This window comes from Salvelinus fontinalis, chromosome 14 (assembly GCF_029448725.1).
Source record: "Salvelinus fontinalis isolate EN_2023a chromosome 14, ASM2944872v1, whole genome shotgun sequence".
Lineage (NCBI taxonomy): Eukaryota > Metazoa > Chordata > Actinopteri > Salmoniformes > Salmonidae > Salvelinus > Salvelinus fontinalis.
Window position 1 is genome coordinate 27,758,227 of NC_074678.1, and position 19,331 is coordinate 27,777,557.

Below are 19,331 nucleotides of genomic sequence, written 5' to 3' on the forward strand. Positions count from 1 at the left end.
CCTGCCAACATTTCTTATGCTGATTTCCTACTGCTGTGCCCGGCATGAACATGATTCAATACTGAGCGATGATCATCATGTGTGCTGTGCGGCGCTGTTCTGCTTATGAAACAGATGCTCTGTAATTTAGGTGCTAGGCTCCGGTCCACTGGGTCCAGGCCTCATTTATCTATCCCATCTACTGTATGTCACAACAGAACTGTCAAACTCTGTGGCCAAGATGCACCTCACCTCCACATTCACATCTGGCTAGACTTCAGTCGATAGGCCCATACAGCAGACATACCAACATATACTGTATATTGTGACTCAGACTGAGTCTAGCAACAATAAAGAGCAATGGACTGGACAATTTGATAAGTATTTTCATATTTTTAATAGTCTAACCCATATGCATCTCTTTTAGATTCTAATGACTATGAAGAACATACTTCAAATATCTATGGAAACCCTGTGCATACACTTTTTGTAAATTCTAAATTTGGTAGCCATGCCAACGCAGTTGAAAGACTGTGGGTTAAGTGGGTATGGTAGTCTGGATATTCCCTCCATCCCTTCTCACTTAACGCCCCCGACTCTACCTCTCTGTTAAAAAGGGGGGGGGGGGATGAAACAGGTCTTCACACAGCATATGAAATGAAGAGGGCTCATTAGTCCAGGGTCCACAGGGCTGAAGACTAGAGGAATGGACCGACTGACTGGAGGAGGAAAAAGCCTTAATGGATTCATTTCCTAAGAACCTAAAACCTCCTCACTGCCTCCAAACTGTCAGCCAATTGGAGAGTCAGGTTACAGAAGAAACACAAACATTGATTTAAATGTATAAAGAAAAATGAAGCAAAAATCATGCTGTGCAGTAACATTTAACATTTTCAAAGGTTGAGCGAAAGTTTAAAAGCTGGCATTTGCACAAATAAATATATAACTGTTGATGGACGAGCATATAAATAATGAAATGGCAAAAACCGCTTAGCAAACTGCTTTGAAATGATCCACTTGGACAAACATCTATGCAGCCAAGATATGCACAAAGGCAGAATATTGAAGGGATACATTTGGAGACTGAGGGCCATGTCTATGTCCTCTTTTGTGATAACACTTCTGAACCAGATTAATCAGCGGCTAATTGTGGAGCTGGAGAATGACAAGCCTCTCTCTCTCTCTCTCTCTCTCTCTCTCTCTCTCTCTCTCTCTCTCCTCTCTCTCTCTCTCTCTCTCTCTCTCTCTCTCTCTCCTCTCTCTCTCTCTCTCTCTCTCCTCTCTCCTCCTCTCTCTCTCTCTCTCTCTCTCTCTCTCTCTCTCTCTCTCTCTCTCTCTCTCTCTCTCTCTCTCTCTCTCTCTCTCTCTCTCTCTCTCTCTCTCTCTCTCTCTCTCTCTCTCTCTCTCTCTCTCCTCTCTCTCTCTCTCTCTCTCTCTCTCTCTCTCTCTCTCTGCTAAACCTTGTTTATACCATGCTGCGCTTTTGTACTTTTTCATTTCCATTATAATGAGGCATTGACAAACAGAGAGAAATCCAGGCTTGACATCTTCCAGTGGCAAACCATTTGCACTCAAGGTCTGCTCTGCTTTCATTGTCTTCATACAGCTTGTGATGCCCTGAGCTTCAGCATTCAGCCTGACATCGCCCTCCCATCACAGCAAAACAATGGTCTGTTGTCAGACCACAGCTCAATGACAACTCTGCTGGTACTCCACTTCCCATGATCCTCCCCTTCCTGTCCAACTGGCTCAAAAAGCTAGGTGTGTCTCCTTACCTTTGTGGGTGCTGTAGAGTGCAGCGAAGGTGACCACAAAGAAGGTGGTGGAGTATTTGCCAGCGTTGACCAGGTGAGGGAAAGCTCGCTTGGTGTCTCGGTACCGACGGAGGCACTGCACGAAACGGAACCAAGCAGGCAGACACTGGATGATGGCACGGAGACCATAGGAGTAACTGTGGCATGTGTAATCACCTAGTGGGAATGGGGGAGAAAATTACATTTTAACAACCAAAACATTCAAACATTTATCAAACACAGCCATATTTTCATTATGTATATGGTTTTGGTATCAACCATTCTTATACTGTAGCTTGACCTTTTGAACTGTTCTGTTAGAATGGAATGGGTTTGTTGGACTCACTGAGAGACAGCTCAAGATCATTTGTGGACTAGCTAGCTGTAGTCCCAATGCTTTGACTCATTGCCATACACCTACATTGTGCCGTCCCCTCTCCGCTCTCCTACACACACAGAATAATAATAATCACAATCATAATAATAATAATTTAGCGGGTGTTTATATTTGTCCTGTTACAAAGTGTGTAATGGAAATACCTGGCGGTGTCAGAGGAAGGCCCTAAAAATTGTCACAGACTCCAGGCACATACGCTGCTGCTACTGTTTATTATCTGTCACTTTTTTCCTAGTTATATGTACATATCTACCTTAATTACTTCATACCCCTGCACATTGACTCTGTACTGGTACCCTGTGCATATAGCCAAGTTATCATTACTTACTTTTATTATTACTTGTTTATTTCTCTATTTTCTTTCTCCGTGCATTGTTGGGAAGGCCCCGTAAGCAATTCACTGTTAGTCTACACCTGTTGTTTTAGAAGCATGTGACAAATACATTTGATTTGACTCTCTGAGTGGACAGATCATCAACATGAGAGTCACACTGCTGGACACAAACATTTCCATTCAATTACCTTGCTGCTGATTTTTCAGGCCACAGCAGAGGGCTGCAAATTACTGAGGAGAACCATTAATAACTCATTTTCCAGACAAACAAACAGACAGTCAGACAGGCAGACAGAGACAGGCAGACAGGCAGACAGACAGACAGATCCCACTGAATATTGACTGGAGTCAGAGAGAGCTAAACCATTCCACCTCAGTACATGTCTCCTAAACAAAACAATACTGTTATAGATGAGTTTGAATAGAGCTGCTGAACCAGCATGATATATAGGTTTGGGTTACATACATTCAGCTGTTACCTCATTGCATACCTGACATGACAGTTCTGCACTTACAGAGCAACGGTAGGTATTCGTTATGGTCTAACTCACTGTTGAACATGGGCAGGAGGCCTTTGCGGTCGGTCCATTTGAGCTCGAAGCTGTAGAAGCAGATGAGATACTCCAGGTCCATCAGTACAATCACCAGAGAGTTGAGCTGGTCGGCCAGCCAGAAGTCTGCAAACTCCACGCGGTGGAACGGCGCCGTGAACACACGGAACTAGGGAGAGGACAGACAGACAGAGTTAGTAGTCCCATACAAGACACAGGAGATCTGATTAAATACATATGCTTCCACTGAAGGGGTGCAATGTGTGTTGGAATACATCAAATCAAATGTATTTATAAAGCCCTTCTTACATCAGCTGATATATCAAAGTGCTGTACAGAAACCCAGACTAAAACCCCAAACAGCAAGCGATGCAGGTGTAGAAACAATAGACTGAGGTTAAGATAACATTGACAGCTCTTCTGTCTACAATACATCCTCTGCATACTAATGCCACTAGAACTCCCATGCTTGTCTCACAATAAGCCATTTAAGACATTACAAATAACCAAAGAGAAGGGACACACATGTAAAGACCTGGGCTAAAACCATGTATACAAGACTTGAACACTGAGGAAACTCATTGTCATGCAGCAAATGAGGCTGTAATGTACAGGGTATTATAAACTGAGTGGATCGATCCCTGAATGCAAATTGACTCACAGCTGTGGTATATCAGACTGTATACCACGGGTATGACAAAACATTTATTTTACTGCTATAATTATGTTGGTAACCAGTTTATAATATCAATAAGGCACCTTAGGGGTTTGTGGTATATTGCCAATATACCACGTTAAGCACTGTATCCAGGCACTCTGTGTTGTGCATATGAACAGCCCTTAGCCGTGGTATATTGGCCATATACCACACCCCCTCGGGCCTTGTTGCTTAATTAGAGTAGTGGAAGACGAGAGGGCAGAGCAGAACAGGAAGCTACTCTCCAAATGAGCTGGGATATGTTGAGGTCATGAGCTCTGCAACAGCCAGCAGTCCTAGTATCTCCCTACAGTAAATTAACTGGTGGATACCGATGGAAAGCCTAATGAAGCTCTAGCTGGATTGTGTCAACCTGTCACTCATTTAACAAGAGCTATTGCCACACCAGCAATAGTTTGCCCCTCACTGAGAGGTACTGCTTAGGTAGGTACTATATATGGGCTCACATTCTGTGAATGGCTGGTGAAGTAATAGACCATCTTTTTTTCCATTTGTATTTTATTTTATTTCACCTTTATTTAACCAGGTAGGCCAGTTGAGAACACGTTCTCATTTACAACTGTGACCTGGCCAAGATAAAGCAAAGCAAAACAATGCGACAAAAACAACAACACAGAGTTACACATAGACAAACGTACAGTCAATAACACAAAAGAAAAGAAAAATAGAAAAATCTATGTACAGTGTGTGCAAATGTAGAAGAGTAGGGAGGTAGCCAATAAATAGGCCCTAGAAGCGAAATAATTACAATTTAGCATTAATACTGGAGTGATAGACGTGCAGATGATGATGTGCAAGTAGAGATACTGGGGAGCAAAAGAGCAAGATGGTAAGTAATAATATGGGGATGAGGTAGTCAGTGTGCTATTTACAGATTGCTGTGTACAGATACAGTGATCGGTAAGCTGCTCAGAAAGCTGATGCTTAAAGTTAGAGAGGGAGATATAAGACTTGATTTGCAGAGAAATGATATTTTTGCTGACACACTATTCGACACACCACACGTGCACAAACATGATGGTCTGGGAGCAGCACAGGATCAAGTGCATGGCCCTGGAGAAGTCTGATTTAATATAGCCTAATATGATTGGGTTTACTTGTGCTTTGGCTATGGTTTCTGTTGGGACTGGATCATGTTATCACAGGTCTGCGAATGAGACTGTGGGTGAATGGGAATGATACTCTCCCCCTCTTGCCTCCAGGGTGCTACACAGCCTGACCTAGTCCCAGATTGTTTCAGTTGCAAATGTCAAACAGTATTGATTCATCCTGTTATATATGTGAGCTAATGAAAGATTTCTACCTGGCAATATATGCCCCTATTGATCTCCACACCATCTCCATACACAGAAACTATAGACATTCAGAAGATAAACCTTCCTCAAAATGTATTCATTGTGTAAACAAACACACCAGGCAATCTGTCTCGATTTGTTCTCTGATTATGTGTTTGTCCTCTGGTTAGTTCCTGTGTTCAGTGTGGGTGTGTGGCTCTCTAGGATGCTGCACAGGCCCCAGTGGAGCCCAATCAAAGCTGGAGAAGGCTGTGGAATGGCTCGGAGGGATGGGGAGAATTGGAGGAGCAGTATACTGATGGATCCATCCCTGTAATGATTGTACAGTCACAGCCGCCACATCCCCAGGGACCCGCCTGCATTCTATTATCCCTCACCCCACTGGCCTCTGTCTCACACACACACCGAATCCTCCTACCCCCCCATCCCCATCCCCCTGGCCAGCAAACATCAGACAAATAAAAAACAAGCTGAATACAACAAAACACAATACAGTAGGAGATAGATATCAAATACAGTGTGGTACAAACAAACACTAGTTGAGTCGGGTTTCATTGTACTGATATCATTGCATCATTATAATACAGTAGTCCCAGTGGAGAAGGAGCTCACCAGAAGTTTGAGCAGCCAGAAGCGAGACTTGTAGTAGCCAGTCTTGAAGGGGTTGATGAGGAAGAGGAGCATGAAGCCATAGAGGATGAGAGGGTTGACCTGCATGGGCAGCATGGTGTACTCAGAGTACAGACAGGAAAGGATGCTCATACACCACAGCACCCCCAGGAACCCTGCAATCTAGGGAAGAATTCAATAGATAAAGCCATCAAACACGCAAAATATATTTGATTCAACTAACTTTATAACGCTGTATATAATTTGTCCTTGGCAAAATGATCAGAAAAAAACGTAGTGCATGTCTTCAGATTAGTATTATTATTGAAATGTTTAATTTCCCTTATTCAGCACATTCTCTCTCTCTGGTGGTCACACTAGATCATTCTCTCTCTGGTGGTCACACTAGATCATTCTCTCTCTCTGGTGGTCACACTAGATCATTCTCTCTCTCTGGTGGTCACACTAGATCATTCTCTCTCTGGTGGTCACACTAGATCATTCTCTCTCTATGGTGGTCACACTAGATCATTCTCTCTCTGGTGGTCACACTAGATCATTCTCTCTCTGGTGGTCACACTAGATCATTCTCTTTCTCTGGTGGTCACACTAGATCATTCTCTCTCTGGTGGTCACACTAGATCATTCTCTCTCTGGTGGTCACACTAGATCATTCTCTCTCTATGGTGGTCACACTAGATCATTCTCTCTCTGGTGGTCACACTAGATCATTCTCTCTCTGGTGGTCACACTAGATGATTCTCTCTCTGATGGTCACTCTAGATCATTCTCTCTCTGGTGGTCACACTACATCATTCTCTCTCTCTGGTGGTCACACTAGATCATTCTCTCTCTGGTGGTCACACTAGATCATTCTCTCTCTCTGGTGGTCACACTAGATCATTCTCTCTCTCTGGTGGTCACACTAGATCATTCTCTCTCGGGTGGTCACACTAGATCATTCTCTCTCTGGTGGTCACACTAGATCATTCTCTCTCTGGTGGTCACACTAGATCATTCTCTCTCTGGTGGTCACACTAGATCATTCTCTTTCTCTGGTGGTCACACTAGATCATTCTCTCTCTGGTGGTCACACTAGATCATTCTCTCTCTGGTGGTCACACTAGATCATTCTCTCTCTCGGGTGGTCACACCAGATCATTCTCTCTCTCTGGTGGTCACACTAGATCATTCTCTCTCTCTGGTGGTCACACTAGATCATTCTCTCTCTCTGGTGGTCACACCAGATCATTCTCTCTCTCTCTCTGGTGGTCACACCAGATTTTCTCTCTCTCTGGTGGTCACACTAGATCATTCTCTCTCTCTGGTGGTCACACTAGATCATTCTCTCTCTCTGGTGGTCACACTAGATCATTCTCTCTCTCTGGTGGTCACACTAGATCATTCTCTCTCTGGTGGTCACACTAGATCATTTTCTCTCTGGTGGTCACACTAGATCATTCTCTCTCTGGTGGTCACACTAGATCATTATCTCTCTCTGGTGGTCACACTAGATCATTCTCTCTCTGGTGGTCACACTAGATCATTCTCTCTCTCTGGTGGTCACACTAGATCATTCTCTCTCTCTGGTGGTCACACTAGATCATTCTCTCTCTCTGGTGGTCACACTAGATCATTCTCTCTCTGGTGGTCACACTAGATCATTCTCTCTCTCTGGTGGTCACACTAGATCATTCTCTCTCTCTGGTGGTCACACTAGATAACTCTCTCTCTGGTGGTCACAGTAGATCATTCTCTCTCTCTCTGGTGGTCACACTAGATCATCCTCTCTCTCTGGTGGTCACACTAGATCATTCTCTCTCTCTGGTGGTCACACTAGATCATTCTCTCTCTCTGGTGGTCACACTAGATCATTCTCTCTCTGTGGTGGTCAAACAATATCATTCTCTCTGTGGTGGTCAAACAATATAATTCTCTCTGTGGTGGTCAAACAATATCATTCTCTCTCTGGTGGTCACACCAGATAATTCTCTCTCTGGTGGTCACACTAGATCATTCTCTCTCTCTGGTGGTCATACACGATCGTTCTCTCTGTGGTGGTCAAACACAATCATTCTCTCTCTGGTGGTCACACAAGATCATTCTCTCTCTGGTGGTCACACAAGATCATTCTCTCTCTGGTGGTCACACCAGATCATTCTCTCTCTGGTGGACACAACAGATCATTCTCTCTCTGGTGGTCACACCAGATCATTCTCTCTCTCTGGTGGTCACACCAGATCATTCTCTCTCTCTGGTGGTCACACCAGATCTTTCTCTCTGTGGTGGTCACACCAGATCATTATCTCTGTGGTGGTCACACCAGATCATTCTCTCTCTGGTGCTCACACCAAATCATTCTCTCTCTGGTGGTCACACTAGATCATTCTCTCTCTCTTGTGTTCACACTAGATCAGTCTCTCTCTCTGGTGGTCACATTAGATCATTCTCTCTGTGGTGGTCAAACAATATCATTCTCTCTCTGGTGGTCACACTATATCATTCTCTCTCTCTGGTGGTCACACTAGATCATTCTCTCTCTCTGGTGGTCACATTAGATCATTCTCTCTCTGGTGGTCACACTAGATCATTCTCTCTCTGGTGGTCACACTAGATCATTCTCTCTCTGGTGGTCACACTAGATCATTCTCTCTCTCTGGTGGTCACACCAGATCATTCTCTCTCTCTGGTGGTCACACTAGATCATTCTCTCTCTCTGGTGGTCACACTAGATCATTCTCTCTCTCTGGTGGTCACACCAGATCATTCTCTCTCTCTCTCTGGTGGTCACACCAGATTTTCTCTCTCTCTGGTGGTCACACTAGATCATTCTCTCTCTCTGGTGGTCACACTAGATCATTCTCTCTCTCTGGTGGTCACATTAGATCATTCTCTCTCTCTGGTGGTCACACTAGATCATTCTCTCTCTGGTGGTCACACTAGATCATTTTCTCTCTGGTGGTCACACTAGATCATTCTCTCTCTGGTGGTCACACTAGATCATTATCTCTCTCTGGTGGTCACACTAGATCATTCTCTCTCTGGTGGTCACACTAGATCATTCTCTCTCTCTGGTGGTCACACTAGATCATTCTCTCTCTCTGGTGGTCACACTAGATCATTCTCTCTCTGGTGGTCACACTAGATCATTCTCTCTCTCTGGTGGTCACACTAGATCATTCTCTCTCTCTGGTGGTCACACTAGATAACTCTCTCTCTCTGGTGGTCACAGTAGATCATTCTCTCTCTCTGGTGGTCACACTAGATCATCCTCTCTCTCTGGTGGTCACACTAGATCATTCTCTCTCTCTGGTGGTCACACTAGATCGTTCTTTCTCTCTGGTGGTCACACTAGATCATTCTCTCTCTCTGGTGGTCACACTAGATCATTCTCTCTCTGTGGTGGTCAAACAATATCATTCTCTCTGTGGTGGTCAAACAATATAATTCTCTCTGTGGTGGTCAAACAATATCATTCTCTCTCTGGTGGTCACACCAGATAATTCTCTCTCTGGTGGTCACACTAGATCATTCTCTCTCTCTGGTGGTCATACACGATCGTTCTCTCTGTGGTGGTCAAACACAATCATTCTCTCTCTGGTGGTCACACAAGATCATTCTCTCTCTGGTGGTCACACAAGATCATTCTCTCTCTGGTGGTCACACCAGATCATTCTCTCTCTGGTGGTCACACCAGATCATTCTCTCTCTGGTGGTCACACCAGATCATTCTCTCTCTCTGGTGGTCACACCAGATCATTCTCTCTCTCTGGTGGTCACACCAGATCTTTCTCTCTGTGGTGGTCACACCAGATCATTATCTCTGTGGTGGTCACACCAGATCATTCTCTCTCTGGTGCTCACACCAAATCATTCTCTCTCTGGTGGTCACACTAGATCATTCTCTCTCTCTTGTGTTCACACTAGATCAGTCTCTCTCTCTGGTGGTCACATTAGATCATTCTCTCTGTGGTGGTCAAACAATATCATTCTCTCTCTGGTGGTCACACTATATCATTCTCTCTCTCTGGTGGTCACACTAGATCATTCTCTCTCTCTGGTGGTCACATTAGATCATTCTCTCTCTGGTGGTCACACTAGATCATTCTCTCTCTGTGGTGGTCAAACAATATCATTCTCTCTGTGGTGGTCAAACAATATCATTCTCTCTGTGGTGGTCAAACAATATCATTCTCTCTCTGGTGGTCACACCAGATAATTCTCTCTGTGGTGGTCACACTCGATCATTCTCTCTCTCTCTGGTGTTCATGTAACAGTATAACTTTAAACCGTCCCCTCGCCCCGACACGGGCGCAAACCAGGGACCCTCTGCACACATCAACAACTGACACCCACGAAGCGTCGTTACCCATCGCTCCACAAAAGCAACGGCTCTTGCAGAGCAAGGGGCAACCCTACTTAAAGTCTCAGAGCAAGTGACGTAACTGATTGAAATGCTACTAGCGCGTACCCGCTAACTAGCTAGCCATTTCACATGCGTTACACTCACCCCCCTTTCAACCTCCTCCTTTTTCCGCAGCAACCAGTGATCCGGGTCAACAGCATCAATGTAACAGTATAACTTTAAACCGTCCCCTCGCCCCGAAACGGGCGCGAACCAGGGACCCTCTGCACACATCAACAACTGACACCCACGAAGCGTCGTTACCCATCGCTCCACAAAAGCCACGGCTCTTGCAGAGCAAGGGGCAACCCTACTTAAAGTCTCAGAGCAAGTGACGTAACTGATTGAAATGCTACTAGCGCGTACCCGCTAACTAGCTAGCCATTTCACATCCGTTACACTCACACTAGATCATTCTCTCTCTCTGGTGGTCACACTAGATAATTCTCTCTCTGGTGGTCAAACAATATCATTCTTTCTGTGGTGGTCAAACAATATCATTCTCTCTCTGGTGGTCACACCAGATCATTCTCTCTGTGGTGGTCACACAATATCATTTTCTCTCTGGTGGTCACACTAGATCATTCTCTCTCTGGTGGTCACACTAGATAATTCTCTCTCTGGTGGTCAAACAATATCATTCTCTCTGTGGTGGTCAAACAATATCATTCTCTCTGTGGTGGTCAAACAATATCATTCTCTCTTTGTGGTGGTCACACTAGATCATTCTCTCTGTGGTGGTCACACTAGATCATTCTCTCGCTCTCTGGTGTTAACACTAGCTCATTCTCTCTTTGGTTGTCACACTAGATAATTCTCTCTCTAGTGGTCAAACAATATCATTCTCTCTCTGGTGGTCACACCAGATCATTCTCTCTGTGGTGGTCACACAAGATCATTTCCTCTCTGGTGGTCACACTAGATCATTCTCTCTCTGGTGGTCACACTAGATCATTCTCTCTCTCTGGTGGTCACACTAGATCATTCTTTCTCTCTGGTGGTCACACTAGATCATTCTCTCTCTCTGGTGGTCACACTAGATCATTCTATCTGTGGTGGTCACACTAGATCATTCTCTCTCTCTCTGGTGATCACACTAGATCATTCTCTCTGTGGTGGTCATACTAGATCATTCTCTCTCTCTGGTGGTCACACTAGATCATTCTCTCTCTGGTGGTCACACTAGACCATTATCTCTCTGGTGGTCACACCAGATCATCCTCTCTCTGGTGGTCACACTAGATCGTTCTCTCTCTCTGGTGGTCACACTAGATCATTCTCTCTCTCTGGTGGTCACACTAGATCATTCTCTCTCTGTGGTGGTCAAACAATATCATTCTCTCTGTGGTGGTCAAACAATATAATTCTCTCTGTGGTGGTCAAACAATATCATTCTCTCTCTGGTGGTCACACCAGATAATTCTCTCTCTGGTGGTCACACTAGATCATTCTCTCTCTCTGGTGGTCATACACGATCGTTCTCTCTGTGGTGGTCAAACACAATCATTCTCTCTCTGGTGGTCACACAAGATCATTCTCTCTCTGGTGGTCACACAAGATCATTCTCTCTCTGGTGGTCACACCAGATCATTCTCTCTCTGGTGGTCACACCAGATCATTCTCTCTCTGGTGGTCACACCAGATCATTCTCTCTCTCTGGTGGTCACACCAGATCATTCTCTCTCTCTGGTGGTCACACCAGATCTTTCTCTCTGTGGTGGTCACACCAGATCATTATCTCTGTGGTGGTCACACCAGATCATTCTCTCTCTGGTGCTCACACCAAATCATTCTCTCTCTGGTGGTCACACTAGATCATTCTCTCTCTCTTGTGTTCACACTAGATCAGTCTCTCTCTCTGGTGGTCACATTAGATCATTCTCTCTGTGGTGGTCAAACAATATCATTCTCTCTCTGGTGGTCACACTATATCATTCTCTCTCTCTGGTGGTCACACTAGATCATTCTCTCTCTCTGGTGGTCACATTAGATCATTCTCTCTCTGGTGGTCACACTAGATCATTCTCTCTCTGTGGTGGTCAAACAATATCATTCTCTCTGTGGTGGTCAAACAATATCATTCTCTCTGTGGTGGTCAAACAATATCATTCTCTCTCTGGTGGTCACACCAGATAATTCTCTCTGTGGTGGTCACACTCGATCATTCTCTCTCTCTCTGGTGTTCATGTAACAGTATAACTTTAAACCGTCCCCTCGCCCCGACACGGGCGCAAACCAGGGACCCTCTGCACACATCAACAACTGACACCCACGAAGCGTCGTTACCCATCGCTCCACAAAAGCAACGGCTCTTGCAGAGCAAGGGGCAACCCTACTTAAAGTCTCAGAGCAAGTGACGTAACTGATTGAAATGCTACTAGCGCGTACCCGCTAACTAGCTAGCCATTTCACATGCGTTACACTCACCCCCCTTTCAACCTCCTCCTTTTTCCGCAGCAACCAGTGATCCGGGTCAACAGCATCAATGTAACAGTATAACTTTAAACCGTCCCCTCGCCCCGAAACGGGCGCGAACCAGGGACCCTCTGCACACATCAACAACTGACACCCACGAAGCGTCGTTACCCATCGCTCCACAAAAGCCACGGCTCTTGCAGAGCAAGGGGCAACCCTACTTAAAGTCTCAGAGCAAGTGACGTAACTGATTGAAATGCTACTAGCGCGTACCCGCTAACTAGCTAGCCATTTCACATCCGTTACACTCACACTAGATCATTCTCTCTCTCTGGTGGTCACACTAGATAATTCTCTCTCTGGTGGTCAAACAATATCATTCTTTCTGTGGTGGTCAAACAATATCATTCTCTCTCTGGTGGTCACACCAGATCATTCTCTCTGTGGTGGTCACACAATATCATTTTCTCTCTGGTGGTCACACTAGATCATTCTCTCTCTGGTGGTCACACTAGATAATTCTCTCTCTGGTGGTCAAACAATATCATTCTCTCTGTGGTGGTCAAACAATATCATTCTCTCTGTGGTGGTCAAACAATATCATTCTCTCTTTGTGGTGGTCACACTAGATCATTCTCTCTGTGGTGGTCACACTAGATCATTCTCTCGCTCTCTGGTGTTAACACTAGCTCATTCTCTCTTTGGTTGTCACACTAGATAATTCTCTCTCTAGTGGTCAAACAATATCATTCTCTCTCTGGTGGTCACACCAGATCATTCTCTCTGTGGTGGTCACACAAGATCATTTCCTCTCTGGTGGTCACACTAGATCATTCTCTCTCTGGTGGTCACACTAGATCATTCTCTCTCTCTGGTGGTCACACTAGATCATTCTCTCTCTCTGGTGGTCACACTAGATCATTCTCTCTCTCTGGTGGTCACACTAGATCATTCTATCTGTGGTGGTCACACTAGATCATTCTCTCTCTCTCTGGTGATCACACAAGATCATTCTCTCTGTGGTGGTCATACTAGATCATTCTCTCTCTCTGGTGGTCACACTAGATCATTCTCTCTCTGGTGGTCACACTAGACCATTATCTCTCTGGTGGTCACACCAGATCATTCTCTCTCTGGTGGTCACACTAGATTATTTTCTCTCTCTGGTGGTCAAACTTGATCATTCTCTCTCTGGTGGTCACACTAGATCATTCTCTCTCTGGTGGTCACACTAGATCATTCTCCCTCTGCTGGTCAAAGAATATCATTCTCTCTGTGGTGGTCAAACAATATCATTCTCTCTCTGGTGGTCAAACAATATCATTCTCTCTGTGGTGGTCAAACAATATCATTCTCTCTGTGTAAGTCAAACAATATCATTCTCTCTCTGGTGGTCAAACAATATCATTCTCTCTGTGGTGGTCAAACAATATCATTCTCTCTGTGGTGGTCAAACAATATCATTCTCTCTGTGGTGGTCAAACAATATCATTCTCTCTCTGGCGGTCAAACAATAGCATTCTCTCTGTGGTGGTCAAACAATATCTTTCTCTCAGTGGTGGTCACACTAGATCATTCTCTCTCTCTGGTGGTCACACAAGATCATTCTCTCTCTCTGGTGGTCACACAAGATCATTCTCTCTCTCTGGTGGTCACACTAGATCATTCTCTCTCTCTGGTGGTCACACAAGATCATTCTCTCTCTGGTGGTCACACAATATAATTTGTTCTCTCCATTATTACCAGTAGTTGTCTCAGTGTACTGTCTGGCTTGATTCTTGTTATTGTCATTTTGTATCCCCTGGTTCTCCCCTCTCCCTTACCTCAAACAGGTGCTGGTGGGAGAGGTTGCTGCGAGGGTTCAGCTCAAAGATGAGCACATGGTTGACCCCCGCCTGGCGCCAGCCGTACGTGTTGATGCCCAACAGGAAGAGGAACTCGATCAGCAGGAAGCCACCACGGTAGATACGCACCAGAGGCCACACGTTCTCATACCGGATGAGTACAGCACCTGCAAAATAATAATAGCAATTAAATAATCTAATTCTTCATCAAAATATCTGAGGCTACAGTCCTGTCATAAAATACAGTATGCACTACTAACTTGAGCTCCCCACTAATGGCAAGCCCCATTTCCTGCGTATCTGTTAATCTCCCCATAAAAAGGCCTTATTATCATGGTTGTGTGTGAATGTACCACTGAGGATGAAGGAAATAGAGAGGACGATGAAGACCCCACAGTATAGGCCAACGCGGAAGGTAGTCCAGGCTAGAGCAGGCTGCAGGAAGGAAAAGCAGAGAATGACAGAGATGAGCAATTACCAGTTACTAGGCCTGTGTGACTGCCAGTCTTCTCTGCTCTACTGTAATGTTGTCAGGCACACAGCCACAGATCCACACTAGCCAGTTACTAATTCATTTAGCTTGACAGATAGACACAAGCCATTCACAGAATCCAGTTCACCTGTTCCTTGTTCAATGCACCTTATAAAAATACATTTCAAATAAAGGTTCCCACAGGAATCTGGACAAGCCATTTGGATCTGGCATAATTCAGGGTGGCCATGACATTAATAATAATACAGCTATAAATCTAAAGGATATGTGATAGGGGATGTGAAGCACTCTCTCCAGCCCTCTATCTCTCTCATCCCCTGTGGAAAATATATTTGTCCAGTCTAGTATGGAGAGCCTCTTACAGGATCAATACTGTAGGGATGAATAGGGTGTGTGTGTCACATACCTATACTGTATACACACACAGCAGGAAGGAGATGAAGAGCAGGAAGTGTGTCACTATACTATACTACGTTTATGTTGATGAGATCCTGGCGCTGGCAGGGAATTATGGCGGGAATGATCTAATTGGTTAATTGTACACTAACTAACTAATATACACCCTCTAGTAAACATGTGGTGTCAGTCTCTCTCACCTGTGCTGCCCCCAGTGGAGGCACTCTCAGCCTCTTCATGGCCTTCTGACGGTCCCCTCCCTCCAGCTCTGTGGTCACCACAGCCTGACAAACACAACACACACGTCACTACTGTTCCTCCAGGAACAAGTTCAAATCCAATACAACATGTTAAAGAACAAAAGTCAAAGACCAGGATCAGATTTTGCCAGATTTAGCAATTTTGTGGTTAAAACAGATGATGGAGTATACACTGTTGTCAAGAATGAACATCAACCTAAACAATGCTTTGACCTCCACAACCAGGGGCTTCCATACGTACCTCAGTCTCAGAAATGAGCTGGGTGATCTTCTTACAGGTGTAGAAGGGGGCCACCTCCACGTGGGCCACGCGCCAGTCAGCCCCACGGGGAGTCTCCAGGATCTTATCATGCTTCTTCAGGATCTTACGAAAGCCTGTGAAGTTCAGATTCTGGTAGAAAGACAAATCGTGGGGTTAAGTCTGAACTGAGCAAGAGATGCAGAGAGGGAGAAGGAGACAACGACTAAACGGTTGAGATAAACTGAACTGCTGAGATAAAGAAAGGAACAGAGAAGAAATAGACACACCACTAGAGAGAGGTGGATGGAGAGGTAGTAAGATGCAGAGAAAAGTTTGTCAAACAGAAAGATGAGAGGGTGTAGATAGGCTGACTGTTTCACCTGGTAGTTCTGCCTCAGGATGAGACTGAGCTAGTATCTAGGGGTAGTGTGTAGGGTTTAGGGTTAAGGGTACCAACCTGGTAGTTCTGCCTCAGGATGAGACTGAGGTAGTATCTAGGGGTAGTGTGTAGGGTTTAGGGTTAAGGGTACCAACCTGGTAGTTCTGCCTCAGGATGAGGAAGTACCTAGGGGTAGTGTGTAGGGTTTAGGGTACCAACCTGGTAGTTCTGCATTAGGATGAGACTGAGGTAGTATCTAGGGGTAGTGTGTAGGGTTTAGGGTTAAGGGTACCAACCTGGTAGTTCTGCCTCAGGATGAGGAAGTACCTAGGGGTAGTGTGTAGGGTTTAGGGTACCAACCTGGTAGTTCTGCAGCAGGATGAGACTGAGGCAGTATCTAGGGGTAGTGTGTAGGGTTTAGGGTTAAGGGTACCAACCTGGTAGTTCTGCCTCAGGATGAGGAAGTACCTAGGGGTAGTGTGTAGGGTTTAGGGTACCAACCTGGTAGTTCTGCAGCAGGATGAGACTGAGGTAGAACTCGGAGAAGGCCAGCTGCAGGTCTTTGATGTTGCGGTGTTTGCAGCGCTCCTCCTGGGAAAGGTGGAACACTGTCTTGCGTTTCCGCAGACCTGGCGCATTGCTCTCACGCTGCGCATCCAGAGACGACTGCAGCTCATTCTGCAGGGTGGCAAAACGCCTCTGGGCTTCCGCAAGTTTCTCTGCACGAGGGAAGGAGATATGAGGAACAACCGAGTGAGCAACAGTGTCAGTATGACAAAGACAGATCTGATTTCACTCTGCTGATGTCTTGTGGATAGTTCTAGTGGTTTTGAGAGTAACTTCTACTGCACTGAGACTGTCAGAAACATTAGCTTGCTTTAACAGCCCTGCAGTAAATCCAGCCAGAGGTAAACACACTTCTCCCTGCCCTCCTCTCCATTACGGGGAAGTGAAAAGAGGAGTATTAGGTTCTGCAGACGTGTAAATGCAGCCCTCGGCAGGCCCATTACCAGGGTCATGACAGGGTAATGAGAGAGAGACAGCAGCAGGGCAGGGGGGAACCTGAGTAGATCTGGAACATGGCACACATTCTCCCCCAGCCTCCCCATCCCAGTCCCACGAACACATTCCAGGACTGAACTCCTCGAGCCCGGCTTTGGCACATATCCTCCACTGTCACCTCCGCCTGTGTCTGCACTCTGCACTCTGCACCCCACCACATCCTATTCATAGGCCAAGGCTGGAGAGAGGGTTCTGCAATAGACCTCTTCAGTCCTGATTCACAACAAGACTGTCTGGTCAACGGCAGGGCAGAGAGGCCCTGCCTGCATGTGTTTGTGACAACGACGAAGCACCATCTCATGTTCCCCACGGTCAATCAGTGAAGACAGGGGTGTTACGTTAGGTGCAGTGGGTTCAATGGTTACTTTAACGCTCAGTTGCAAACACAGCCTCTGAATTTCACAGTACCTGACTCACAGGAATGCCTGCTCTTTTGATGGCTAAAATTAGAGTAATCCCTCACAGGATAACAGTAGATTATGTCACTGACACTGTCTACCCTGTCCAGAGGGTCTCTATCTGCCGCTCTGCATGGATCAAGTCATGACTTAACATGAGGCGTGAGAAAGTCAAGACTCACATACTTGACCTAAATTGGAAGAAATGAAGCCTGGGTAGATTTGTGTGTACAGACAAAGTTGTCAGAATGGTATGTAGGCTGAAGAGACTAAAATAAGCCTTAATGTCTGAGCTTTGCCAGGATCAGCCACAGGTAAAATATTGTCTCTGGAGTCTATATCTGAGGATACATACAAATATTTTAGATATTGTGACAGCATTTAACAGAGACTGTGTTGTGCCTTGGTTTTTGTCACTAGCATATAGTTAAATGCACTGCTCCAGGTTCACTTAATGGGGTCGATGACCCCTTTCAGAAGAGGGAAGCTGCTTGCTACAGCTCTCTGCGGAGGCGACAACTCTCTTATGTAAAGCTCACACCTTGAACAAGACATGAAAAAGAGGGAGATAACGATGTCTGTCCAACAAGAATCAGTAATTGCTTGTTTCATCCCAACATCCGGCTAGACGGATATACAACACATCCAGGCGCAGAAAATGAGAGATTATGACGCTGCAGTCTGGAGTCCGAGAGTGAAGTGACTGACTGTGGCTGGGCTACAAGACAGCCAAGAAGACCTAACACTGCTAAAAACAACATTTACTATAGATTTCCTTATAATCTGAATTGAGACAGATTTATTAGAGTAAAGCTAGATGTCTAGCCTTGATATGGGGCAGCAGGTAGCCTAGTGGTTAAAGCGTTGGACTAGTAACCAAAAGGTTGCAAGATTGAATCCCCGAGCTGACAAGGTAAAAATCTGCCGTTCTGCCCCTGAACAAGGCAGTTAACCCACTGTTCCTAGGCCGTCATTGAAAATAAGAATTTGTTCTTAACTGAATTGCCTAGTTAAATGAAGATAAAATAAATGTGGTCCTGTGTGGCTCAGTTGGTAGAGCATGGCGCTTGCAACGCCAGGGTTGTGGGTTCAATTCCCACGGGGGGACCAGGATGAATATGTATGAACTTTCCAATTTGTAAGTCGCTCTGGATAAGAGCGTCTGCTAAATGACTTAAATAAAATACTCAGACTCAGTCTGCTGGATGTGCTTAATGAGCAACAGTGATGGGAAATCCTTGTTTTTCAGGGGAGATAAAAGTGAGGAGCAACAGGATGTTGATCAGAGTGCCAGTTCTCTTTGGCAGTCCAACCTGGTCTGAGTTTATTTCAGCTTCTGGCAAAGCCTCAACTCTGAAGGGGATGGGAGGGGAGGTTTATTGGAGAAGAAAAATAGGGAGTTTAAAAGTCTTTCAGACTTTAAGGGAAAGCAAATTATAGTAGACACTAATGAATGCACCTTCTCTATATTTTGTTGGCTTCCTGTCTAACTCGTACCATTACCAATAAAGTATGTACTCGTTGGTAACGAGATTCAGAATATATCAAATGTCCATGTTGCCAGGCAGCATCAACCCATTAAATGCAGTTCTACAAAACATCACGTAGTTGGCACCCAAATAAAGCTTATCACTCAACATGACAACCATATGTGCAAGATGTCAAGGAAATTACTGGCTACTCCCATTGCACTGCAGGCATTAGTTACTATGGCATTACAAGTAACTATGATTGGACAAACTGCAGATGCTCACAGAAAATC

At 45.2% G+C, this 19,331-nt stretch overlaps 1 protein-coding gene across 1 annotated transcript in view; it reads right to left on the minus strand.

Moving 5' to 3' along the window:
• Positions 1 to 19,331, minus strand: part of LOC129810556 (xenotropic and polytropic retrovirus receptor 1 homolog) — a 99,146-nt gene that overhangs the window by 13,222 nt on the left and 66,593 nt on the right. The window contains exons 4-11 of the mRNA XM_055861166.1: positions 16,611 to 16,828; positions 15,731 to 15,880; positions 15,430 to 15,513; positions 14,694 to 14,775; positions 14,320 to 14,507; positions 5,680 to 5,859; positions 3,055 to 3,223; positions 1,755 to 1,949 (exon numbers count right to left, since the gene is read on the minus strand). Of these exons, the coding sequence (XP_055717141.1) occupies positions 1,755 to 1,949; positions 3,055 to 3,223; positions 5,680 to 5,859; positions 14,320 to 14,507; positions 14,694 to 14,775; positions 15,430 to 15,513; positions 15,731 to 15,880; positions 16,611 to 16,828 (1,266 nt within the window). The remainder of the gene's footprint in view (positions 1 to 1,754; positions 1,950 to 3,054; positions 3,224 to 5,679; positions 5,860 to 14,319; positions 14,508 to 14,693; positions 14,776 to 15,429; positions 15,514 to 15,730; positions 15,881 to 16,610; positions 16,829 to 19,331) is intronic.